This window comes from Chelonus insularis, unplaced genomic scaffold (assembly GCF_013357705.1).
Source record: "Chelonus insularis isolate UGA/USDA-ARS -01 unplaced genomic scaffold, ASM1335770v1 contig_116_pilon, whole genome shotgun sequence".
NCBI lineage: Eukaryota > Metazoa > Arthropoda > Insecta > Hymenoptera > Braconidae > Chelonus > Chelonus insularis.
In genome coordinates, this window is record NW_023276357.1 from 1,275,053 (window position 1) to 1,301,352 (window position 26,300).

At 28.0% G+C, this 26,300-nt stretch overlaps 3 protein-coding genes and 3 long non-coding RNA genes across 8 annotated transcripts; 2 read left to right on the top strand and 4 right to left on the bottom strand.

Moving 5' to 3' along the window:
• Nucleotides 1-94: 94 nt before the first annotated feature.
• Nucleotides 95-3,041, bottom strand: LOC118075090 (uncharacterized). Of its 2 annotated transcripts, XM_035096739.1 has the most exons (5): nt 2,937-3,033; nt 2,771-2,828; nt 781-2,642; nt 504-705; nt 95-428 (listed from the first exon to the last, which is right to left on the bottom strand). In XM_035096739.1, the coding sequence occupies exons 3-5, from the start codon at nt 2,548-2,550 to the stop codon at nt 151-153; spliced, it is 2,250 nt and encodes a 749-aa protein (XP_034952630.1). In that variant the 5' UTR covers nt 2,551-2,642; nt 2,771-2,828; nt 2,937-3,033; the 3' UTR covers nt 95-150. The 2 variants fall into 2 exon arrangements, with proteins under 2 accessions (XP_034952630.1, XP_034952622.1); XM_035096731.1 differs by lacking the exon at nt 2,771-2,828 and having other exon boundaries at nt 2,937-3,041.
• Nucleotides 3,042-3,596: 555 nt separating this feature from the next.
• LOC118075151 (scavenger receptor class B member 1-like) lies at nt 3,597-6,989 on the top strand. The gene is made up of 5 exons (XM_035096848.1): nt 3,597-3,678; nt 4,442-5,487; nt 5,569-5,843; nt 5,940-6,195; nt 6,285-6,989. The coding sequence occupies exons 2-5, from the start codon at nt 4,819-4,821 to the stop codon at nt 6,648-6,650; spliced, it is 1,566 nt and encodes a 521-aa protein (XP_034952739.1). The 5' UTR covers nt 3,597-3,678; nt 4,442-4,818; the 3' UTR covers nt 6,651-6,989.
• A 1,052-nt stretch (nt 6,990-8,041) lies between these two features.
• Nucleotides 8,042-21,678, bottom strand: emp (epithelial membrane protein). 2 transcript variants are annotated; one of them, XM_035078915.1, is made up of 7 exons: nt 21,535-21,678; nt 20,223-21,411; nt 11,235-11,572; nt 9,924-10,424; nt 9,586-9,784; nt 9,297-9,505; nt 8,042-9,198 (listed from the first exon to the last, which is right to left on the bottom strand). In XM_035078915.1, the coding sequence occupies exons 2-7, from the start codon at nt 20,278-20,280 to the stop codon at nt 8,953-8,955; spliced, it is 1,551 nt and encodes a 516-aa protein (XP_034934806.1). In that variant the 5' UTR covers nt 20,281-21,411; nt 21,535-21,678; the 3' UTR covers nt 8,042-8,952. The 2 variants fall into 2 exon arrangements, with proteins under 2 accessions (XP_034934806.1, XP_034934812.1); XM_035078921.1 differs by lacking the exons at nt 20,223-21,411; nt 21,535-21,678 and adding an exon at nt 11,654-11,977.
• LOC118064388 (uncharacterized) lies at nt 14,109-17,219 on the top strand. The gene is made up of 5 exons (XR_004690055.1): nt 14,109-14,430; nt 14,503-14,693; nt 15,422-15,463; nt 15,535-15,723; nt 15,835-17,219. It is a non-coding gene; the product is annotated as an uncharacterized lncRNA (long non-coding RNA).
• On the bottom strand, nt 18,684-20,213 carry LOC118064394 (uncharacterized). Its single transcript, XR_004690056.1, has 2 exons — nt 19,743-20,213; nt 18,684-19,679 (listed from the first exon to the last, which is right to left on the bottom strand). It is a non-coding gene; the product is annotated as an uncharacterized lncRNA (long non-coding RNA).
• A 1,062-nt stretch (nt 21,679-22,740) lies between the features above and the next one.
• Nucleotides 22,741-26,028, bottom strand: LOC118064385 (uncharacterized). Its single transcript, XR_004690054.1, has 4 exons — nt 25,823-26,028; nt 25,553-25,738; nt 24,629-25,458; nt 22,741-23,952 (listed from the first exon to the last, which is right to left on the bottom strand). It is a non-coding gene; the product is annotated as an uncharacterized lncRNA (long non-coding RNA).
• Between the last annotated feature and the right edge of the window lie 272 nt (nt 26,029-26,300).

Sequence of the window (26,300 nt, forward strand, 5' to 3'; positions counted from 1 at the left end):
AAAAATAATTAAAAATATTGAAGGTTGTTTTCTTCAATTTTAATTCATTAATTAATGTTAAAATACTAATAAATAATAACAAATAAAAGTTCCTATGGATTTTTAAACTTATCTAGACGATTGTAAACAATTTATTCTGTTCACATTATATTATTTCATGGACCTTTGTAAAAAATCCCTTAACATAAAATGTTTTTCATCATCAAATAAAGCAAACACCGTTTGTCCGGCAAAATTGGGAATATTTCCTTTTGCTCCGTGCATTAAAAGTTTTTTACAAATTTGAAGATGTTCATTCTCTAGAGCATGAAAGAGAGCAGTTCTTCCTGATTTACAATCGCGTGCATTTAAGTCAACTTCAATGCGAATTAATTCATCTACACCTTCTTCATATCCATTCATTGCACAATAATGCAATGCCGTAAATCCTAAAAGTGTATAGGATTTATTAATATCCAATTATTTATCACAAACTACATTGAAGGATAAAAAACAATAGTTACCTTCTGAATCAACATTATTAATGGCAGGATCAGTTGATGACAGGTACGGAATAAGTGCGAGTAAAATAGGCGACGATTGTTTACTTGCTAAGGTCAAAGCTGAATCATGAGACTCAGGAGCAGTGGGATTTGCTCCAGCTTTGAGTAACATTTTGATAATTTCTAGTGAAATGCCATATCGTACAGCTAACTCTAAACTCGTCTTAAAGTGAAATATTATTTAATCTACTCGTTTATGTTTAAGAATTAATAAATAATAAATATAAAAGATAGATACCTGTTTATCAGTTGTACGTAAATCAACACTAGCTTTACAATTTGTTAAAACCATGATTTGTCTATTTACTAATTTCTCTTGATTACTTAAAACAGCTTTATGAATATTCAATAATCCATTTTTATCAAATTTTTTATAATTTTTAAAATCTTTTTCTATCAAGCGATGAGCTTTTTCAACTACAGGATGAACTTTAAATATTTCTCGCATTTGTTCTACATTGTTTTTATTTACAGAAAACGTATCCAACATTTTATTGAGTTTTTCAGAAAATTCAACGGTATCATTTGACGATACTTCAGGAAGTTTGGTGGAATCAATTTTTGTTCTTTCAACTTCTTGAATACGTTCTAACGCATCGCTTTCACCTTCAACCTTAATGAAATCTTTTTTATCAAGCAGTCCAAATACATTTGTCTGACAATAAGATTCTTTGATAGATTTCAAATCAGGAGAAGGTTTTATTGGTACAAATCTTTCCATCCCAATACCACAGTCTGCTAATGCTTTTAAAGCTTTTGCTTTAAGTTCTTCATCACCGATGGTACTTAATGCTTGACCAACAATGCTCAATTTACTTGAAATATCATTATCAACAGGATCATCATTCAATGAATCATTAGTTGGTAAAGAATAAGAACATGAATGATCTAAAGACGTTTCATCGTTTTCATTAAAATATGGTCTATTAATTAAAGGATTTTTTCGACCTCTTCTTATTAAATTTACTCTTCCGTGAGAATTCCTAAGAAACTTACTTTGATTTTCTATTACTTCTGCATTTTGAACACTTTCATTCTCAGTAAGATTATCATTACTTGGAACAACATAAATTACATTATCTCCAGTGTTATTTTCTTCTATTCCTTCAAGCTTCATAACAATATTAGAATTACCAATATTTACAAATTTCTTATCTTTCACTATAGTAGGTTTAAATACTGTTTCATCTATCTTTCTTTTCACTCCAGTTGTTATAATACCATCATTATTTTTATAAGTTACTACAGGTGACTTATGCGTTAATTGTACTCTTTGAGGCACATTTTTTACTTGTTTTGTATTTGTCGACATTACTTGATCATCATTTACTTGAGGCTTTAATATTATTGGCGATAAATTTGAAGTTTGACCATTATTTAATACTTGCCAATTATTTTTTGTTGGTTTTACAAGGAACACTTGCTTTTTCTTATGACTATCTACAGAAATCGATGACTGATTATTTTCACTAGTACCATTGGTCATCATATTGGATGCTATTGGTATTAAAACTCCCTGAGATGTTTCAGGCACGTCTACTTGTATCGGTTTTGTTAGATATTTAACTGCTGCAGATTGTGATAAAATTGAATTTTTTCCTGCAGTAAGTTTAACATACTTTCGAACATTGTTATCTTTATAATCACTCTTTATTGCTGGTAAATTATTTGGTTTTGATTGTACATTTAATGTTGTTGACAGATTTCTATTTTTATTTACAATTTGAACATCAAATTCTCCTAAATCTCTACCATCAGATGATTTTAATTTCAGTTTTTGAAGCTTTGGTCCAAGTTGTCCATCTTTCAATGGAATATTTGTTTGAATAATATTAGAAGGATTACTTATTAATTGTACTGAACTTTGTGATGTCATATTCAAATCCCCTTTTGCATTTTTAGCCATACTTGGAAAAGCCTGTGGCAGTTTAAATTCTCGTATACACTCAACAACTCCTGCTGACGATGATCTTTGTCTTTTTATGGGCACTAGTGAATTAGTCTCCATTTAGAAAAATTAGTCAATTTATTACATATTTTATTTTCTTCAATTACTCATCATAGTTTTATGTGAAAGTATTTTTTAAACTTATAGTTAACCTGTAAATAATAAAGTAAGCATAAAAATTTGTTCAAAAAATACGTCTAAAATATATAAATATTGATAATCTAATTAATGTTGAGCTGATTCAGCAAATAACTCGTTGAACAAGTGATCATGTACAAACATGCAATACGGGACATCCCTGTCTTTGTGTGATGTAGTACATTGGCGCTTTTCACAAGCTTGGAATGAAAAATAAATTGATGTTTGAAGTTCAAATTTACTGTTTTTACTAAGTAATTTTAATTATTATATATACTCAAATGATGGAAAATATTCCATTTATATACCTTGTTATTATAAATCTTTTTGTCAATTATTTAATAATCACAAAAATGAGTTTACACTCTTCACAATATCAACGCTATTTTATTTGCTTCGTCGCTCTAACCTCAATCAATTCCATTGGATAACATTGTGGGGGAACTCCAACAATACAAAATATCGTAAAGGTGCATTTTCACAAAAGCGTAATAATAACAGAAATATTACCCTTACTTTTTAAATATTTCTACCAATCAAATCTCGTTATTGATAGTTTTTTAGATTGGCAACTCTACCTCCAACGTAAACGCGGTATGTTGTCAAACAAGCATGATAAATAAATTAATTTAAAATTTGTTCACATTTAGATTAGTTGTTTTTGTTGGATTAATTATTCCTTTTACAGTTGATTCTTTAAACAGTTGCATACGATGAAAAATTAACATAATTTATTACTAATTTTAGAAAGAAATAACCTAAAAAAAATTCTAAAAATTTTTAATATTAATCAATTATTATTGTTCTAAATATTTAATGAAATATTTAAATGTTTGAATAAATAAATTTTCCATTCTTTTTTCATAATTCTAGAGTTGAAGTTTTAGATGTTTTATTATAATTATAATAATTAACAAAATTTGATACAACTATCTAATCACTTGAAGACATTTTTATATTTTTTATAGACTCTTGTAAGTAGAGATAAAAAATGTCGTCTACTGCAAACGGAATTGAAGCAAAAAAAATCTGTTATCAACTATTAAACGAGTAAGTTTTATTATTTCTCTTTAAACTTTATTAATAATTAGAGATATCTTAGTTACGTCTGTCTAAGTTAAGTATAGTATTTAACTTAAAGTTTAATAAGCTTGACAAAAACAAATCGCCAGGATGTTATCACAAGTCATTTTTTTTTAATCGTCTGGTCACAATAAAGGGAATTATCCGAGACGATGCTATAACATTTATCCGCGACTTATCCACCTCGCAGTGATTGAGCAAATGTGAATCGCCTGATGCTTAATGTCTCCAATTAAATTACGCCAACGTTTAAAATATCCAATCATACATATTCATATTATTATATCTATATACAGATTGTTACAAGCTTTTTTTTCAATTATTATTAAATATAAACAATTCACTTTGACAGCTATATTTTGATTATTGAATGCTTTATCAATAGCCTTGGAGTAAAATCACACAAATTTCAATTTCTAAAAGTCGTAGACTTGATTCATTTATTGATAAGATATCACCACTTCATTAAAAACATATTGTTTTGCTTTTTCTATTATAATTATAATTGACTATTCTATATTGCATAGCCTTCTTCATATCAGTGTTATATCATTAATCAGAATATTTAAATTAAATTTTACTTTAATCAATCTGTAATATTACTTTTTTCTAGAATTTATCATATTTTTTTAATCAATAATTTCCACACCAAAGTTAACATAAAATACTTCTTACTGTTTTAAATTAAATGAATGGTATGATGCTAAAATAATGATAACAATATTTTCAGAATGTTGATGAACGTGTTTGCCGGTCGCAGACAGGATGGCAAAGACCCGTGTCCTAACTGTCCAACATATCGGAGGTGCTACCCAAGAAAGGTCAACCCTCGCAACAAGGTTATCATTAGATTGAAAAAAGAGAAACTGAGAGATTTTTGTAAGACATTAAGTCGTATGAGAAGTCAGTCAAATGAAAACCATTCTAAGTGTATCATTTGATCGTGATTCATTGGGAATTTTGGATCAAAGTTAAAAAATATATTAACCATCATCATCAACTAAATATTTACGAAGCACACATTTAATTGCTGATTGGAATAATTATATAGTAAAAAAGTTATTTAAATTTTTAATTAATCTAAAATAAAGTTAATTTTTTGGCAAAATGACAAAAGGCATGTCAATAATGGAAAAACCGTTGTCGAATAATCGTCGACATTTTCTACCGCGAAAGTTGGTCGTTGCTTCAGTTCTTGGTATGACATTTTCAAGTCTGGTTCTTTTTGTAATTTTCTGGTGTACAAATATCTTTCAAAATACTATTCTTTCAACACTTGTCGTTAAAAATGGTACTCCAATGCTGGAGTGGTTCATTCGCCCACCAATTCGGGCAGTCTACAAGATAAAAATATTCAACTACACAAATGTTGATGACTTTGAAAGTGGTAGAACAAAAAAATTGAAAGTTGAAGAGGTTGGACCATATATTTATCGTGAAACTTTGACAAGAATAAATTATGTTTTTCATGAAAATGGAACGATAAGTTTTCAAGAGAAAAGATCCTTTCAATGGGAGGGTGGAAGACCTGATGACGAAATTATTATTGCACCAAATGTTCCACTTATGGCAGCTATGGCTTTTGTTAAAGATATGTCTTTTTTTGCTCATCTTGCTCTTACTGGAGTCCTCACGACTTTGCAATCAAAACCCTTCACATCAGTCACAGCAGGGGGTCTATTATGGGGATATGATGATAAAATATTTGAATTAGGAAAACCATTTATTTCTTTCCAAGAACATATATCTTTTGAAAAATTTGGTCTTCTTGCCCACGTATGTTTATTATTCATTCTTTCTTGTAATTAAAAATTTATTATCTTTCAATGATATATGAAATCAACTATTTTCTTTTAGAAAAATGGTGTCTCATCGGATGTTATTACAATGAACACAGGAATACATGATTTAAATCAACTATCAATGATTGAACGAGTCAATGGTCGTAGTAATCAACATGTCTGGCATGATGCTCAGTGTGACCGTGTTTATGGGTCAGAAGGATACATGTTCCCTTATAACATGATCAAAGATCCTGATTCAACATTATCAATTTATGCTGTTGATATGCGTCGTACTTTACGTTTCCAACGAGCAGGATCTGACATATCCTTTGGGGTTCCAACATATACGTAAGTTAATCATTGATTTCCTAAAAAAAAATTTTGTCAATAAAATTATTGACATTAATAACAATTTTTATTTAATAAATATTAATATACTTAAAGGTTCAAACCTCCTACTGATGCTTTCAATTACAACAATGGAGAGGAACGTTGCTTTTGTCCACAAACTATAACAGGTGTTTCATCATCAAAAACCTGTCCCCCTAATGGAATCTTTAATTCGTCAGTCTGTACCTTCAATATGCCTATCGCTGTGTCTTTGCCTCATTTTTTAAATGGAGATGAAAGTCTTAAAAAAAATATTGATGGTTTAAATCCTCAACAAAATTTGCATGAAACATACGTCAATGTTCACCCAGTGAGTTATTTTGCTATTTTAAAATGACTGATAATTATTACTGGCAATTGTTATAAAATAATTGGTTACTAATTGTTTATTTATTTTAGCGATTGGGAATTGTAATGGGAGGACACTCTAGAGTCCAACTGAACGTTGAAGCTCGCAAAGTTGCTGGTATTCCTTTCCTTGGGAATATCGAAGATGGGCAAATTCTACCTTTAATTTGGATTGACGTTGGAGTCGACAGCATTCCAGACCACCTGATGAATCTCTTGAAACATGCATTTTTTACTGCATCCACAGTTGAAGCAGGAATGAAGTGGGGAAGCATTGTAGGTATCATCTTATCTTCAGGAGCTCTCATGCATGTCTTAAGAAAACAACGGGAAGCACATCGAGCTGCTCTGAAGAGAAAAATATCTGGACAAGCTAAATTACTCGAAGAAAGTGAGTTAGGAACAGTACAATGTTAATTATTATTACAAAAAAATTAAAGTTAATTAGTAGTTAAAGTTAAGTAGAGTAGTAGTTTCTTTGGTATTAGACCTGTGGCAAGAATAAAAACTTTTAAATTTATGTGTTATGAACAAAGAAAGGTGTGAATAATTATAAGTAAAGATGTGTACAATATCTTTCTCAGGGCAAAATATTATTTTTTACTCTTAAAAACTATTCGAGAAAGTATGAAGGGTAAAAAGACTGTTAATTTTAAAACTTTCTATTTATTAATTATTTTATTTATCTCGCGATTTTTTAATTAGGTGTTTATTGATAAGAATTTTATTGGATAGAAGTTAATAAATAAACTAAGTAATTTGGAAATATTGTTGAATATATAAATTTACTAATATATTATGTTATTAATTTTATCATAAATTTTATTGTTACCTCATTAATCACGATAATTTAGTTAAATAAATTAATGAATAGTAATATTTAACAAGTTATTAAATAAATGCTCAAACCAAAATAATAAAAGAAAACCATGATCTTGAATTACTGTATGTAAATATACTCATCCAACAGTTACATAATTTCTATAACTAAGGAACATTAATCAATATAGATTATTAATATGCTAATGTCTATGTCTTATCAGCAGAATGTATTTTATCATGTTATTTTTTATAAAGTGATAACCTCTCTTTACTAGCATGACCTTCTTCCGTGAAACATGATATTAGCTGTTTAAATTGCAAGCATTTTATATGATTCAAAAATTTTGCAAAAATGATGTGGTACAAATTAATTGGTTTTCATAAGTCTATTTTTTCCAAGTGAACATACGATGATAAAAATATATATATATATCTATCTATCTAAGTAACATTTAATATGTACAAATGAAGAGGCGTAATATAAATAATCAGCAATGAAATATTTTGTTTGGTATCTTTTGATTTATTTGTACAAAATTATTTTCACCTAACAAATATTATCTAATAATTTTTGTTCCTAGTAATATATATAACATATACAACGAAGAATAATAAGAATTTTATTTAAAAATAATTAATAATAATAATAATATAAAACATTAGATATAGTTACATTCATTGGACGGAATACGTAGCCAAGATATTTTGATATTTTATAAATCTAGAATAAATTCATTAACTTAAATCATTATCAATGATTTTCAAAAACACATTTGATGTTACTTTCTTTCATTAATCAAGTCTTGGCTTAATTTTCTTTTGGATTAAATCCAATTTCTATTATGATAATTAATTTATAACAATAATAATAATTATTTTACAACTGTAATTTGAAATTTAGTTTGCATTTAATTAAATTACTTCAACTGCCACACTTCTAGAAGAAAGAACTAGATCATTCTAAAGTACACGCATGTGTAGTTTAGTTACACTTCAGTGCATCTGTTTATGTTTTTTTTTTTCCAATTTTTGCATGTTATCATTCATGTTTGTGATTTGTTTCGCAGTTGATTGATATGCTTTGTACGATTAGCATTAGAATTTTTAATTAAATTATTGTTGGACTTCTACCATATCAATGGATTTAAAAATATATTTTTCTGTCTGAACATGATCAAATTTCTCAACATTCACCACAACAAATGCGTCAATATAATGACGTATTAAATGAAAACATTAGATCGTTAAAATTAATACATTTATATCATAATTTTATTATCTCTCGACCTCGACCTACTACGAAAGACTTTCGTTGAGCATAAAAAGATTACGTGCATTGAAGGGTTTTAAATTTTAAAAAACAAAGTAAAAAATTTTTGTACGAAAAGAAGAGAGCTAAATATTTACTGTCATAAAATATATAGACAATTGATGACGGTAAATATTTTTTAAAGAATATGTCTTTTTGAATAATCATTCATAGATTGATTCCATTAATCATAATTATGTTTGTAATATATTTTACAGTTTTCATAAAAAGTTTGTAAATATTTAAAATCTAGATCATTTCTAATAATTCACCCTAAATACAAACTTAAATACCTCTTTTCTCTTACTTTCACCATTTCCCGCCTGCTTGACAATTATTTTCTTCGTTATAATTATACAATTGTTGTTGAAATTATTACATTGTTGTCATGACGAGTACACATAAAATTTATTCACCTTTGAATTTAATTCAAGTCGAATTTTTACTCTGGATTACTGTCCGATATTTAAAAACAATAAAAAAAGAAAAATCCTTATATCAACGGAGGATTTTTTCTTTTTACTTTCTTTACTCTGTTTTTGTTTTCATTTCTTATACATATATCACTTTCTATTTTTATTATCTAATTTATTTTGTTGGTCCTTGAAAACCTGGATTAATATTTCCTTGCTTTGTCATACCTGGAGGTAGAGGATTGCTTAAATGCAATTTTTCCTGACGTTTAGCCGCTCTAGCGAGACAGAAAAGTGCACCAACGAGAACAATTATTCCTGCTGCAGCCATAGCACCTGCGAGACCTGCTCTTGCTATTGGTGGAACATCAACAGCCATTTTTAAGAGAGATGTTACTTCTTCTGGTAATCCATCAACACCCTGTTATAATAATATTCATTCATAAGTACTGATGTAAGCACATTTGATTGATTTGTTGTTGATTTTTCATATCAATTTAATTTAAAGAATACACTTACATCTTCAAACCACATGATGGGAAAAATGATATCGGGAAATGAGGCAACTTGTTTGATATCTCTCACTTGACTAACAGCGAGATTGATTTGAACTCGAGCACGTGCTCTCAATGTAGTTCCCATTAATGGTTGGACATCAATGAAGAATTGATGTTTTTCTGCGTCTGGAGGTGATATTCCTACTACGGCTTCCCGTAGAGCAGGATCAGCTGAAAAAAATTGTTTAATTCCAATTTATCATTCTCATTTACTCTTTGTATTTAATACGAAAAAAATGAATATTTAATACCTAAATAAAAGTGAGGGAAACTTAGCAAAACAGGAGAATCGTATTGACATTTAGAGACATTAAATGTTCCTTCTGGTGCACAAGGCGGACCAGAGGGGCAATAACATTCTTGAGCAGAGATACGATCAGCTGATGCAAATACATCTTTAGGTGGAACAAATCTATATCCGGGAACATCTCCAGCAGTAGCTACTTCTTCCTATAACATTAAAAAAAGTGTCATGTTTTAATTTAAATTTATTTAATTCACTACAGTCAATTATTATTAATAACCTTGAAAAAAAATGATAGAAAGTATTTAATATAAAAAAATATTATTAGCATAAAGTCTAGTTTACCTTGAAGACAAGCGGAAGGGTTCTACACAAGTCCTTGTCAAAGACCTTGAGTACAGTTTGCTTGGAGATATGCGGGGGGAAAATACTGCCGTCACCACCCAATATATTATCACATTGATCTGTGGTCCAATGTTGAAAACTATCTTTTCCATTCCACCTATCCATCATTCCATACTTTGTGATATCTGATGTACCAGTAAAGACGGTATACATATCAGGATGTGTTCCATTTTTTCCATATAATAATCCAAACTGGTCGTAAGGAAGTTTCTGCTCTTTTGGTACGACGTCCTTGGCAAGCTTGAGTAATGGATCATCGTATCCCCAAAGAAGTTGACCGATTGAGACCTCGACAAATGGTTTAATTTTTAAAATGTCCATGATCGATGCCATAGCTAGCCGGAGAAACCTTGCTGCGTGACGAGATTGACTGGTTGCTGATAGCATTGGCACATTTGGGACAATTACCAAATCATCTTCAGATAAACCCGAAGATAATTCCTGTAAATTATTAATCATTAATTATAATCAAAGTATAAAAATATTTCTATATATGAAAAAAGAAAAAATTCAATTTAAATTATTCATAAAATTATTTTGATTATTTTTTCATCCAAAGTATTTTGTAATACAAGAATAAAATTACTTGATAAGTTATTATACTACTAAACTATCAGGTGATTCTAGACCTCGGCCATCATCAACATCTTAAACGAGTCAACGGAGCGTTGCTACGAGTGATATGCAAATTGCGATTCCGTATGCATTGTAGTCGCGCACGGATGAGCGTGTTTTCATCGTAATCAGAGTAAGACAACTGAAGAATGCCTACCAAACTTTCAGTCAACCGATTAATTTGTCATGTCTTATTGTTCAATTAGTCAAGTTACAAATAACATTCATCAAAGTCCTACTTGATTTCATTTTTATTATTTACCCAGTGACTAGTGGACAAGATAATTATAATATTATGTTACGCCAAAATGATAGAAAATTCATATTTCATGATCCAACTGTTTTTTTCCTGCACTAAGAAACTTGATAATTAATTTTAAAATGATTTTTGCACTCAAGTGTACTTAGAAAAAAATTCCAATGGAAAAAAAATGTCAGACAATGAATCACACTTACTACTGACTCATAAAATATCCATAAAATTTTACCACAATCATTGAATCTTATTCTTTATATTTATAAAAATGATTAATATTCAAAGAATTAAATTAATAGACATTTTTTCCAACCACAGCTTAGTCATTGTCACACCCTATATATTTATAATATTAAAAAAAAAGAAAAACAAATAATCACCTCAGAAAATACGAAACGTTTCCTCACATTGTAACTGACTGTTCCGTTATCATTGAATGTAATATTAGTTTTATCCCACTTTTGAAGGTATACATAGGGACCAAGTTCATCAACAATGGGTTTGTCACCGTTATTTAAGAACTCATCAGCATTAGTTACGTTATAAATGTAAATATTCATTCGAGGAACTATTGGAGGTGCTTTCCACCATCCATATGATCGGCTACCCTCTCTAATAGACACTTCTCGATTTATTATCAACTCCATAATGTTTGGGAACAATGCTGCCAGTACTCCAGCGAAGATTATCAATAATGCTCCAGCTGCTACAGCTGCCCCTGAAAATTAAAAAAAAAAAATGATTCATTGAATAAAAATGACAAAAATTAATTTTAAAATAAAATAAAAAAATGATCAACCTGTTAGTAATATTATTTTCTTATGCTTCATTTTAATTAGACAAAACATAATAGGAAAATCTAACAATATTTTTTCGACCTAGTTTGAATCGTTCAGGTTCCTGTCAGATGAACAACTGAATAGCTTACTGTCAAGTTTACTCGATACAATAAAAATACTAAAGTGAACTTCTAGATAGCATCGCAATTTTTCCCTCTTTTTTGATTTGTCACTGCCTGTAATTATTACTCTAAAGCATGTAAGTGTAGGGATTGTAACACTTTTTCTTTATTTGTTCAACCGTTGTTAGATTACATGTTTTCTAATACATGCTACCGTCATTTATGCATTAAACTTGCTGTTTACTAATGAATCTCTCAAAATAATATCATTATTCACTTGTAGAAATTATAAAATAATTGAATAGTGTGACACGGCGATTATTCAACTATTATTCAATAATAGACATTCATTATAAGCTTGATTTTTATTGTAATTAATAGATTATTATTCATGTATACTTTATAACCATAAAATGTCTAATCTTTTAGTTAAATTTTTATTTTAAAAATTATTCAATGAACTGATGGTATAAAAATTTCATTTTTTCTATTTTCCATGGCCACCATTTAACCTTCAAATTATGTCGAAAATTAATTAAATATGTAATAAAGAATACATTACTTTCAATAAACATGCTCATAAAAATGAATCCTTGTAGAAGCAGAAGACATAATCGTAAATTTTTTCTAGCAAATTTTTAATGAACTAAACTAAATAGATACTATATTATTATCCAGTGACTTCTTGGTTTTTTTTCATTTCTTTTTTTCTGTTAAAATCTCTCATTCTCAAGCAAATTACTGAACATAAATGTTCTATTGCTTTTTTTATTACATATGGACATTCATAGACCAAGTATTACAGTGATTATTTTATTTTTTGTATTTTCACGTGTCTGGCTTTTTTTTCGTCTTAAAAATATGAAATAAGAAGTGAGAGTTTTTCAACATCTAACTCCTTAGAAAATCTAACAGTGTTTCAAATTAATCCATTCAGACATTTGTCCTGAAATACAAAAGAAAATTACCATTCAGTGTTAAAAGATTGTCTCAAAAATGATTAATTAGACCTAAAGTAGTTAGAAAACAATTTTAAAAATTCTATTTCAATTTTCAATGTATTTTTTTAAATCTTAATTAGTAGTAGTACTAAAATATATTGCTGTGAATTATCATAAATTAAAAGTTAAAATAAATTTAATTACATAATAATACACAATAATTCTAGAAATCTTATTCCAAGGTTGTAGTGTCTTCTTGTATCTTCAATATTTTAATGACAAAAAAAAAACTTTTTAATTAACCTCTATCGACCCGATATGCAACTTCCTGAAGGCTATCACCAAGTAACATTTAACCCAAGTTCTCTTCTTTTAACAAATGCGGAAGAAATGAATTCCGACTAACAATTCAACCGGATGACTTTATTATAACATCAAACTATCACTTTCTTCGACATGCAATGTACAGTAAAACCATACCGGAAGTTAATTGGATCCGCTTTTCCGATTTTCCTAACACATTTCTAGATGAGTGTTTTTACTTTTGAAGGTACATTACATGTCATGTAGGTATTTGTGTCTCAATTACCAGAGCGTGTGAGATTTATGAGACTTTTAAAGTTGGATCTTTACTACAGTGAAGTTGGTTGCCATCAAAGGTCAAGTTCGACTGTAATTATGCTGACTAAAAAATTTTTTTTTTTAAAGGAAGTTTTCTGTTTATTTATTTAGATTATTATAATTATTATTAAATAAATAAAGCGTTCGGAAACTTTGAGTTGCATAACCTGTGAAAAACCTCTTTAAAACACTTCATGGAAGTAATAATCGGTTAGATCAATAACGAAGACCATTGAAGTGAGTCACTATACCGACAAATAATATTGCCTAAAAAAAATTACATAACTAATATAAAGTGAGATTGTTTTTTTTCTTTTCTAGATGATTTTAAATTTAAAAAATTCTACTTCCTTCCAACTTATTTATCATCGCCATCATCGTATCATTTTGAAGAAGATGAATGAAGAAAAAAGCAAAAATCATGATGTACTTTCCCATTACTACGATGTCTTTTGAACGAAAAGAATGGAATAGATGTGTCTTTGTAATCAAAGATGGGTATTATTTATAATTGGTAGTAGAAAATAGGCGTATAGGAACATGAGTTCTGATTCCGCAATGGAATTTTACGTCCGGTTATTTTTGATGAAAATATCGAATTAAAATAACTTTCACTTGCAATCAAATAGAGCGAATGACATATTACGTATAAATTATGGTAACTTGTTTTTTTTATACACTCATTCAAACATTCGAAATATTTATAAGCATATTTTTAACCAAGTTGTCATGAAAATAGTTATTTTTTTTTTTAAATAATCATCATTTTGAATATTTTTATCTAATTTATTCCAAATATTTATTCCGCAGTGGACGTCATAGAGTTGGAAAATAAATTAACTTGTTGATGTTAGAAAATTATTTGTCAGCATTATGCTGATACAATACCTATGTGAAAGAATAAACTACTGATTAGCCAACACGTCAGTAAAAGTCAATAACATTCCTGCATAAAATATTATGAACAAAAAGATGCTGAAGATGTTTGCCCCTGAAAGTAAATAAATGGCGACCACAGAGAGCTGGGAGATGACACGAAAGGTCATTCGTGCAATGGCCCAACTGGATTAACCTCCAAAAATTCCCTTGGAGCTCATTCAAGGAGTTAAACCGGTTCGTATCATTTAGTTGGCATCGAATTTATTTTTACTTTCAACTTTCATTGATTTTTATTATAAAAACAAGGTTTTCACGTGGACTTATAATTTTTCTATCATCAAAAATGTCTCAAGACCTTCATTATAAATTTTTATCTGAAGTGATTTAATTATTTCAAAATATTAAATTATTACGTTCAGTGTATTTAATACGTGAAATGGTATAAAAATAGTGCTTCTACGTTACCTAACAACTGTCATTTGAAAGTATAAATTAGCGTAAGTTAAAATTAAATGAATATGTTATTTTTTCTCTAATGTAATAGTGAAGTAATTGAATAATAACTTGAAGCTTTGCAACATTTGACGGATTTTTTAAAAATAAATAATAAATGTCATGTTTTATTTAGCTCCGGAACTGCAAGGTTTCAAATGATGTTATCAATATTTTCTATTATATCTGGATGGTGTAAAAACAATTGTCGACTGCGGAAAAAGAGTGCAAAAATTCACACTATTAATACAGCAGAAGAACATTTTCATTGCAAATTTTTTTTATAAAAGTTACTTAATAAATAGTATGAATTATTCGAAATGAAGAAATGAACAAAAAATTATTTAATGTCTAAGATTATTCTCAACATCATAAATTATTAAATGCAAAATATATTACATTCAGATAAAATGATGATTGCAATTGTAAATTATCGAAGTAGATTTATTTAATACATTTTTTTTTTGTCATAATAATCTTGAATTGATACACTTGGTCATTTATTGACTATCAATATTTAATGAAGAAACAAGTAGTTTAATGAAGTTTTTTTTTTCATAATTATACACAACTGAGGTATAAAGTTTTTCATAAATATCATTTGAACTGAAATATATGAAAATTATTCGTCTTTTTTTGTTAGTCAATCAATACAGAAAAAATTCTTATTTATTTACTTGGTATTTTTGTACCAACGTACACAATGATAATTGCAATTTTGTTATGGATACAGATCAGCATGATTCGAGCAAGGAGAACAACTTGGATGAAATGTGTAAGTGTACTACTACATTCTCATAGTCATGATAAATATATGCTATATAAAATAAATGTTTATTTTTTCAGTGATTACACTTTACTTAATATGAAGAATAGAGAGATATGCAATAATTGCCATAGTCAGCCTCGAAAAAATGATTGCTAGAAAAAAAATCCACTTTTTAAAATTTCTATATAAATAAAAAAAAATTTTTAAGAATCTCTTCATCAAGTTTTGATGCAGAAACGGAATATTATATTGATTTTTTTCACTACGTGAGTTAATGTAATGCATAATTAGCGATTACAAAATTACTTTTATTATTTAATAATACTAAATCATTATTATTATTATTATCCTTTTTTGTATATTTTTTTATATTCCAGCAATATGTAGCAATATTTAAAACTTTTTATTCTATAGAATAAAAATAAAACGCAATTGAAACAGTCATCACTGCAAATTACGTGAAAATCTGAAAGAGACTATTGAAGCTGTAGGAAGCTGACACTTTCAGTGCTCTCATTCCCACTAGTGAGGCGCGATAATCTATTCTCTCACGTGTTATACACACTTGATAATATTGTATGTACATTTTAGATTTCGACAATATCACTACAATACGCCTGAAAACTTTCGCAGAATATATAAAACTCGAAAAGATTTATTTTTCTCATGTCTGTCAGTATGTTTGTAATAAAAAATAACGTCCCAATCATATCCATGTTTGTGTTTGAACAATTGATTGGTGAAAAAAGAAAAAAGATTCATTAAATATTTATTAACTTGACGTGATAATTTAGTGGAAAGAATTTCAAAATAATGAATAATTATTTAATCTCATAATAAACACAAAAGAAACCAATCATTTAAAAATGGACATCTTGGAGTATAAAAATAAATTTTGCATTCAACGAAGAAGCTACCTATAAGCATTTTATCAGAATTAAAAGGAATTTATCATGATGAAAATAGAAATAAAATAAAACGATACATTGGTCGAGCAAAGACTACCAAGTCTTCGTCATTTCCGTCCACCAAACAAGTTCTAAAGACAAGAATCTTCACGCAAATCACGCAAGTTTGTCTATAAATCGCTATGATAATTCTAACATACTTGATTGTATACAGATTCCAATGTTTCTTTCACAGACTTCACAGTTGTGTTGAATTTGAACAATAAAAATAACATAAACATTGGCCAATGAGTATTTTAAAATACCTCATTTATTTTATTTCAATTTAATGAAGTGAATAAAATGAAATAATCTAATTAATAAAAATTATGTAAATAAAATTTCAGTATATTCCACTTCTTAAGTGGGTAATAAGAAATGGCAAAAAGTTAGTCATTCTGAGAAAAAGAAACTTTGTTATCATGTTAATGTAATATATAATATTCTTCTGATCGCAATGAGAAACGTGCGTGTAATTGAAAGTCTCCAGTTCACGGGCTACAACCGCAATGCTGATTACGGGAGCGAGGCGAGAGTTACGCGCGTGTCTTGTATGTGCCATTACGACAGAGAATACTTTTGCAAGAGCAGAGTAAAGTCTTGTGTCTTAAACATGTGCATTACTTGATTACTTGGATCGAATATCTCTTTAATATACTCATACAGAATACAGTAACTATAAGTAGTAGTTTACATGTACATTCTAAATAAATATTCACACCGTTATCCGACAATGTGTACAAAAGATTCATATAATTAATCACTTCCAGTGTAAATTACACAAATGTTTATTAAATAAATAAAATATTTTCAAGTTACTGTTTATATTTTCAAACTTTTGCAACTGATTCACTTAATCAAAATATCAATATTTCAAAATTATTTTACAAAAATACATTTCTTTATTTTATATGTTAATTTAATATCATCAAAATGATATGTGATTAATTATCAATATAATTAGTTGAATATAAAATATTATTTTTAAGTGAAAATCATATGGTAATATTTAAAGAAATTCAGATATTACCTAAATTTTTGTTTACCTCAACTCAATTAAAGTTTTTACATTTTTTCTCAACAATGATTACCTACATTTTTTGTAGTAATTACTACTCACTACCTGAAGATTTATGTCTAGTCCAGCTGTAGCAACCATAACTACTAAGTACTCGTCCTCGCAATCTAGCAAACATATACCAATCTAAGTACAAACTGAATTACCAACAACAACCACAATAATCTACCTAAGGTCAGGAATAAATGGTTGCAAAATGCTTAAATAAATGATAGTAAACTTTGCTCAATATTTAATTTTAAAAGAAACTCTGTAGAAAAAAAGATTAAGTAAAGATCCAAGAGAATAGATGCTTCTTTGCTGGCCATTGCTTGAGGATATCAATATCTAAGTGTGTGACTCTCATACCTACAACTTATAAAATATATAAGTATATAATGAACCGGGAAAACTGGCTAAGCCAGTGCACCATCAAGGAGAGGAGAGTATGCGAAGCCTGTCACTCGGGTTTGGCCGATGTTGGAATGCGGTGTGTTCATATTCTTGAAACTAGTTGAAACATTTAACTGCCAGTTTCATGTCAAATACGATTTATTTTTTTTTACAACATTTTTTTAAATAATCTATTATATTACAAGAAGCATACTCTTTAACTAGAAATTATTTTAATCTTCATATTTACCATCATAACAACTCACACTTAACTATGATACTCATAAAAAATGTATATAAATTTTTCTCTAATGAGAATGAATTTTCATGAACTGTTGGATGAAGAAGTTATCTACTTTACATCTAATTATCCATCAAAACAAGTTGCATAAATTAAATAATCAAGGTATTGAAGATAAATTAACTAAACAAACACGCAGAAGCTAGGATAAGGAAACCTATATTAACTTATTGAATGAATAATAGAACTTTAGACATGAAAACATCTAGGAAATATTAAAGAAAACTTCTTAAACCAAGTGTAACTTATTGAACTGAATGAATTGACCGTAGAAAGTTTGCGCGATAACGGTTTTGAAATTGACGGCTAAAGGTTTTATAAGTAGAGTAAGAACATAGACTAGCTATCCGAAAGTTTACTCATGAACAGCTAATGACGTCATTTACATTGTTGATATATTTAATTTGAAAAATATTGAAATATGGTAATCTAACATTTAACTTCCATCTATGAAATACCAACTACAAACATACTTTTTCAAATAATATTCATGTATATATCTTTTGAATAATCATTGAATTTTTTCTCTGAGTAGAAAGATATTAAGTTGGCTAATGACCTTTTACGACTCGTTAATAAGTAGAAAGGCTATAATGCTTGACTTTGAAAATACAAATTAAAAAATTGACTTATACGTGAAGAGCATTTTGAATTCCGGTATTTTAATTTGCATGTTAAAAGATATATAGTGACACTTAATTCATCTAATTAGCATGCCTTATACTGAGTTAAAGTCATTGCACTATTATAAAAAACTTGTGTAGAATACAGAATTTTTTATTTTAAATTACATTTTCATTCAAAATAAAACTATTCTCGAACTAATTTGTATTATATTCTAATATCAAACAAAACCCTTAAGAAAATAACATACTTAATTCTTTCATAAATACTTTGTAAGTCAAGGCAGCACAATTAGCTTGTAAAAGTGATTCATCATCAGTAGTTAATGTATAATTACTGCGATCAAATTATAGCAATGATTTTCTAGGCAATTTTACAATCGAATAACGAAATCAATGAATATTTTTTTTTCTTCAATCCAATCAATTTTTTTTTTTAGTTCAAGATGTTTTAAATTAACTCTCAATAATATTCATTTAAATTTGTCATTAATGGGACTGGAAATAATGATCTCAATAATTCATAAATAACAACATATAATTGGATAGCATTAAAAAAAAAATCCACGTGGAATGAAGAAAATGATCAGACATTTCCATAATGAACTTAAAAAATCTAATATCATCAAGAAATGTTGCTGATGAGTCGAACCATGACGCGAGGTCATTTCATTCACTATTGCTTGCATTTATAGTCATACCAACATCTACTAACGACACGAGTACACTTATAATATACATAGATAACTATATAAACCTGTATCAAATGTATTCATCTATCACATCACAATGTCTACATCTGTATCTGTATTGTACATATGACTGCACCCACGTGGCTTTCAAGATTTCAAAGATACATCAACATGAAGTGACCATTTTGTTATTTAATATTTTAGTTTCACTATAAAGTAAAAAAAAATAATTAAATTGTCAGCACATCAACTTTAATAATACCAAAACTAACTGTTTTATCCATCTTGGAACCAATGACAAACAGAATATATTTTCCATATAATCACATCCAGGGAGACTTGTTTTAAAATAAGAAAAATAGCATCTAAACTTCACTAGCGTGATCAAAGTGATATGGACTTCGAATGTTTCTCATAACAGTAACCTAGATATCATGTCTCCACTATAATTAGTGATAAAACTGCAACTGGAGCAACTGGAAGATTAAGCTAAGACAAGTAAATGTGATACCTAAATATCCCATTCAACACGTTCTTCGATTTATTATCGTTACATAAGAAATTCTATTGTAAATAAAATTTCATAATATAACTCTCTCTCAATATAAGGCCATAGTCTTTTTCATTTCAACTTATATGTACAGACTTGATCAAATTGAAAAAAGTCGAATTAGGTCTGTTGCTAGAGAGGTCTGTTTTGAATAATTATTGATAAAAGAAAAGTCATGAATATAATAATATTATATACATACACCATCTCCTTAGAAATCCTCCTTGAAGTTTTCCACAAATTCCTCGATTAATCCTCATGTTTTCTTGGTTTCTTTCTTGCACGTTATCTTCTCTGTCTATTCACACGTTACAGGTACAGTTACCTCATCCGTTTTTCTTTCTCTTAATCTATGTTGCTTTTATTTTGATGATAATTCAACTGAGAAAATTGCACAAATCCAATTTGGTCAAAGTAATAAAATTCTTACGGTAATTTTGGATAATCGTATAAGAGTTGTATACATCCAAAATCGATTGCCCAGATAAAAATTCTCCAGTCGACAACGACACGAGGAGAAAGTCGACTCTCAAGTGTGCCGACTACTTGGTGCGGTGACGAACGAATGGAAGAATACAGGCGTAAGTTTTATAAGTATAGCGCGTGAGAGCTGTTTTTAAAGTTAAACTTTGCGATACAAAAATTATTTTTCTTTTCTTCGTTTCTTCTTCTTCTTCTTCAATTTCTTCTTTCGTTTTGAATCACTAGTAGATGATAAGTTAACTTGAACAGTATATATAAACACCTTTTCTTTACACATACATTCTTCAATTTAAAAAAAAAAAAACTTTATGTCAAATCATTCTTCAATTAACAGCTATTTGTTTTCTAAACATCCTTTCTAATTGATTATCATTGATCTATCTTTGTATCAATTAGTACTTTTTTTTTTTTTTTTTAAAACAATTTTATCATTGAATGAATTTAGAAAAAAATTTTGGAGTAAAACGGCCGACCAATTGATTTTACTAGTAAACTATTCATTGATAGACGCGTGCAAAGTGATCAGCACGAGATCGGCTCGGACACTAAAGTGTGTTCGACCTGGCAGGAAAGTTGCGAGCTCGAGTAGTGGCTCAGGTGAACGATTTATTATTGCCCCCACTTTTAACAATATTTCAATCTTCTCTTTCCATCATTTCTCTGTCCATCTCTTTCTTGTCTCTTTTTACCTTCTGTTATTATTATGTCTTTCTCTTCTTTTTAAATCATATCGTCACCAGTGTTGCATTTTGAATGCATTTCTCTTTGTTTCCAACTAAATCATTGGCCTCCATGCTTTTTTCACTCTTATGTTCTTCACAATTTACGTATTACTTTTTATACCTCATTCACTTTTTTATGTCTTCGACTCAAGACTTTTTTCTACAGCATCGTAAAAGTTCAAGTTGCTGAAAATTTATCAAACAAAATAATATTTTAAATAAGAATAAAAAATATATATAATAAGCAGAAAATTATGTAAAAATTTTTATCGATTTATTAAATTATAATTTTGAACCTGATAATTTTACCTTTTATTTTTTTTCCCTTTGGCCTTGTGTATTTGCGATTGACATTTCCCTGACAAATAGACCACTGGGAAGATAAGACATGTACTAACATGATAATTGAACGATATTATTGTTAAAAGTCACGGTAACTCAGGTCATAGCAAATTAAATATTGAACCATTACTGTAACAAAAATGTACATATGTTTATTCATGTGTATCAGATGAATTTTATCTTGTATCAATTGTAATTTTATTAATAGATCCATGCTATAGCTTCGATTATTCTTTACTTACCACTGACAAAGTTGTAATCATAAATCCAAAATTAATTTAATTATTAACAAGTCATATTAAATCTTGGCAAAATAAATAACCTAAAATTTTTCCTTTCTTCTTTAAATTTAAATAAAATAAATTTAATTTATTCATATCAATGTTTATTATTAATTCATCCATTTTATTAGTTGTTATATTCTTGATATTGTAAAGAAAGTTATTTTATTTCAATCAAATAATTCCGTTTGAGTATGTAAATTAAGAAATGATGTGCATCATACACTTATTTTTGGTGTGTTTCTTGTTCTCAGCTTTCATCGAAGTCACGTAACTTCCGGTGTACACCTGTAAGAAAAACTCTCACCTACACGTCATGATTGATAAAACAGAACTTAAAATTAAGCTTGAGTATACACATTATTATTGCTATTAAATATTAACATAAATGCTTGCAATTATAATATAAGTTTTAAAATATAAATAACCAAAGAGTAAGAGAGAAAATACGTTCTAGAAACTCATATGAATGATGTAATACTCATTAAATTATTGAATAACATTCATTTTCTATTCATAATAATTTTTCACATGTATGTATAAGTTATGACTAGTGAACAATAAAAATATGGTATCTTTTAACAAATGATAGAAACTAAGATATAATTTTATAATAACATCATGAATTTTTATATAAAAACCTAGTATTTTTTTCGCTAAATTTAACTAAAGATATATTTTATCAAAAATAGTACTTAAGGATGTGGCTAAGTGATGACACGGTTGGTTTGTGGTTTAAAAACTGGTAAAAATATATAATTCAGACTTAAGGATCAAATAAAAATTTCACAATTAAGGTTGAGAAAGACAACAAAATAAAAATGAAAGCAGAAAAAAATTAAGTAAAAAGTTTAACAATAAAAATAAGAATGACTTTAACATGTTCAAATAATAAAGATGATGTTTGAAATAAAAAATATTTTTTAATACAAGAAAAAAAAAAAATTAACAAGCACGAATCAACCTTTGGATAAGGTTGAAGTTCGAGTGTATAGGTACATATAAACTGTATTTACGTCAGAGCCAAGTTGAATTGACTAGACATGTTTCTCAGCATATTTTTCAGAATCCTTTTTCTTATTTCTTTTTGTATATTTCTCTCTAAATCTCTTTCCGACTATTCTACCTCCCTATGACTATCCTTGGGTTACAAAGCAGTCATGATAATGAAGTAAAGTGCTTAGATGACGTTAGTTTTTTTTTTGTACCCAACTAACAATCACAAGAATTTGCAACATAATTTATGAATGCTTAAAGTTATTTTATTTTTTAATAATTTATTATCCTAGAAATCAAATAAATTTTAGTTGAAAACAAATACGTATATATTTTATTCTAAAAATCATTCTTTCTTGCAGTTTCTCATATTTTTATAACCAAACCAATTCATATTTGCATGGTTGATAAATATGCAGACATAATTGCAGTAATTATCACTTTATCAGAGTAATTATACAATTAAACTAGTTCCATGAAATAATTAATTATAACAAATTTAAGTTTCTAAAAAAATTTTGCTTTACCTATTTATCTTAAAACATTATTCAATCTTAATAGAGTTAAAAATTTTAAATATAATATTATTGTTAAAAAATTCGAGTAATATATTTGATCCACGTAACTTTAAACTGCATTAACAATCACCTATCGTTCACCACAAACAGCTATTGTTCATTGTTATTATTCAAGGTCTTTAAGAAATGTTAGAATGTATCTAACTGACTTCAAAGAATTCCTACCTCACCATTAGCTCATATAGCAAATCATTAATTCAACAAAGTAATAATATCCTAATTTCAAGCTAAAAATTTTTCTTGTTTTTGTATTCTCATATTTTAGTGCTGATTTTATATTTATTACATTAATTGAAAACATAGTTTAAGTTTCACTTTAAATGCTTTGCTACACAAAGCGTGAAACTCTCGGCTTACTCTCGCGATTTACGTAGAATTGCGATTTTCTTGCTTCCTGAAGCAATAAGTGGACCACGAGGTTTGTAAGATCAACACATAGCTTCATGAAAAAATATCCTAGTACTTGAACATATTTATTTTACATCTCTGTCACTTTTTAATTTCTGTTTTTATTTAATAAAAAAAATAACCTATAAAAAAAATATATTTCTGATTAGTTGATGATTAAATAGTATAAGCGTAGGAGTTATATAAACTTATAAATGACGTGTTCAAAGATAATATGATATACAATGAGGAAGACGTAGGTTAATAAACGTATTGCATTGTAATAACCTTTTCATACGTTTCTAGATTTGAAAGATATCAGGCCAACAATTATTGTGTATTGATGTACTCTCTATAGTAATAAACTCAGAAGCAATTACTGGTTTAAATTACCACAACATGATCTGGAGTAGCTTTGCAAAGAGCTAACAATTACTGTGTAAAAGGAAATAGAAGTAATATTCATGTAGGCTTCATTTGGAATAATCATTTAATAAGAAAAAAAACTTGAACGTTTTAATCAAATATTCAGCACAGCATTGAATAGTAATGTTTCTTGTAATGCTTGGAATTTCTATTATTTCTAGGTATTTGAACGAATAATGATCGTTAAACAGTCAAATCTAGAGTTTAATAGAAGAAACATTCATACAGATGTTTGTGGAGAATGTAATGATTAATGTCATTAGAAATTTATGAAACATTAGGGATATTAGATACGCTAAAAGTATCTGAATTATACAACGATCTTTTTCTATACTTCATCTCAAGTATTAAAATGAAAATAATAATAATGAGTTTTAAAGTTAGAAGTTTTACCTGATTTTTTATTGTCTGGAACAAAAGTATTTTTATTGGATAACATTGAAATGAAATAATATATAAATTAGTAGGCTCCTTTTAGATGTCTTCATCAATCAACCTCCGATCGTCTTCATAATTTTTTTAATAATTTTTTTCCTATAATCTGACAAGGATTTCAACTTTTTTCTTGACCACTTTGTTTTTTGTTTTTTTTTTTTAATCAACACAGTCAGATTGTTTTGGAGTCAGTAACAAAATACTTGAGTTATTGATGCTCCAGACATGCATTGACTTAATTGTCACCAATACAGGATGTCTAGTGCCATTTTAGAAGCTACTGTTAATTTCGTGACGTAAAAACTCGAGTCATAATTGGTATTATAATGAAGAATGGCATTGATCAAGATATTGATAAAGAAATACCTGAACGGATGATTAAAAAATTCATTGAATTTTTAATAGAGAATTTATGAGAACATATTTATTCTTACACTGATTCAAGGTATCAGTTTCCCAGCACTCTTCTATTATATTTGTTGTTTTACTTTTAGATCGATAGTTTTTTTTTTCATGCGTTACGCAAACATTGAGAAATATTACCAGAATTAACATGCTGACTGAGTACAATTTACATGTCAATGTCATACGGATCATACACACATAATTTGTTGATCAAATTCAAATAATTCCTTTAATTAAGGGATATAATCCTTTTTTGTTCATTGGAGAAAAAAAATAATGAGATTCTTCACCATAAAGACTATGAATATTAATTAGTCTCATTTAAATGAATTCATTTCTGATCATTAGAAAATGTTATGAAGAACTTCTGATATCTGCTATTACTTAGGACATTTTAAAAATATTTATAAATATTAATTTTAAAAAATAAAGTAATTCCAAGGCTTTGTTATTTTTCGAGTATAATCATTTACTTACCTCATCACGTAGATCATTTAACTTGTGTGTTTTACCTCCAATGACCTCAACCAGTTGAAGCTTTTTGGCAATGTGACATATTTTTCCGATACCATAATACAGTCCACTTTTTTGTATGCGAATCACTTTTCGTTATGCAAGTTATCCTTCAAGGGGTTTCATTAACTAAGAATCAATAAAAATTTTCTAAAAACACACACATACACATATTAATTGATCGCAAATTAATAAAAAATAATAATAATAGAAAAAAAAACTTATTCAATTTACATTTTAGAAAATGATTCTCATCAGCAGCCCATCAGTCATTCTTTTTATAATGAAATTAATTAAACAACTTTACAGAAAATGCACATTTTCACTCGTCCGATACTTTTTTTTACTACATTATAACCAATTTGAATTGTAAAATTAAGTATTTATTCTTCTCAATCATCAATCTTTAATGACCTTTGAAGTAATAGTTCATATGACTATGCTATGTTAACTCTTTTACGTTCGAAAAACGTGATAAAAGTTTACATATTATAAATCAAATAAAAAATCCTGTAACAATTTATTATTTGCATTATTCTTAAAACATAAATGATTGTTCGTTCGTAAGATAAGTAATAATTAACATCCTACCTTATACTTTTGACACTGTAATCATTAATGAACATGTGCGTGACATATCTGATTACCGGATATCATATAAATGAATGAGACTATGATTATAATGATAGTAAAGATATTTGTTAATTATTTT

What these genes read in the sequence shown, in the direction of transcription:
- LOC118075151 (XM_035096848.1), top strand. Translation starts at nt 4,819, where the DNA reads ATGACAAAAGGCATGTCAATAATGGAAAAACCGTTGTCGAATAATCGT. An exon ending in AATTTGGTCTTCTTGCCCAC is followed by an intron (nt 5,488 to 5,568) that starts GTATGTTTATTA and finishes ATTTTCTTTTAG; the next exon opens with AAAAATGGTGTCTCATCGGA. An exon ending in CATACGTCAATGTTCACCCA is followed by an intron (nt 6,196 to 6,284) that starts GTGAGTTATTTT and finishes TATTTATTTTAG; the next exon opens with CGATTGGGAATTGTAATGGG.
- emp (XM_035078915.1), bottom strand. Translation starts at nt 20,280, where the DNA reads ATGAGGATTAATCGAGGAATTTGTGGAAAACTTCAAGGAGGATTTCTA. An exon ending in AACGTTTCGTATTTTCTGAG is followed by an intron (nt 10,425 to 11,234) that starts GTGATTATTTGT and finishes AATAATTTACAG; the next exon opens with GAATTATCTTCGGGTTTATC. An exon ending in CCATCATGTGGTTTGAAGAT is followed by an intron (nt 9,199 to 9,296) that starts GTAAGTGTATTC and finishes TTATTATAACAG; the next exon opens with GGTGTTGATGGATTACCAGA.
- LOC118075090 (XM_035096731.1), bottom strand. Translation starts at nt 2,550, where the DNA reads ATGGAGACTAATTCACTAGTGCCCATAAAAAGACAAAGATCATCGTCA. An exon ending in TACGTACAACTGATAAACAG is followed by an intron (nt 706 to 780) that starts GTATCTATCTTT and finishes TTTCACTTTAAG; the next exon opens with ACGAGTTTAGAGTTAGCTGT. An exon ending in TAATAATGTTGATTCAGAAG is followed by an intron (nt 429 to 503) that starts GTAACTATTGTT and finishes ATACACTTTTAG; the next exon opens with GATTTACGGCATTGCATTAT.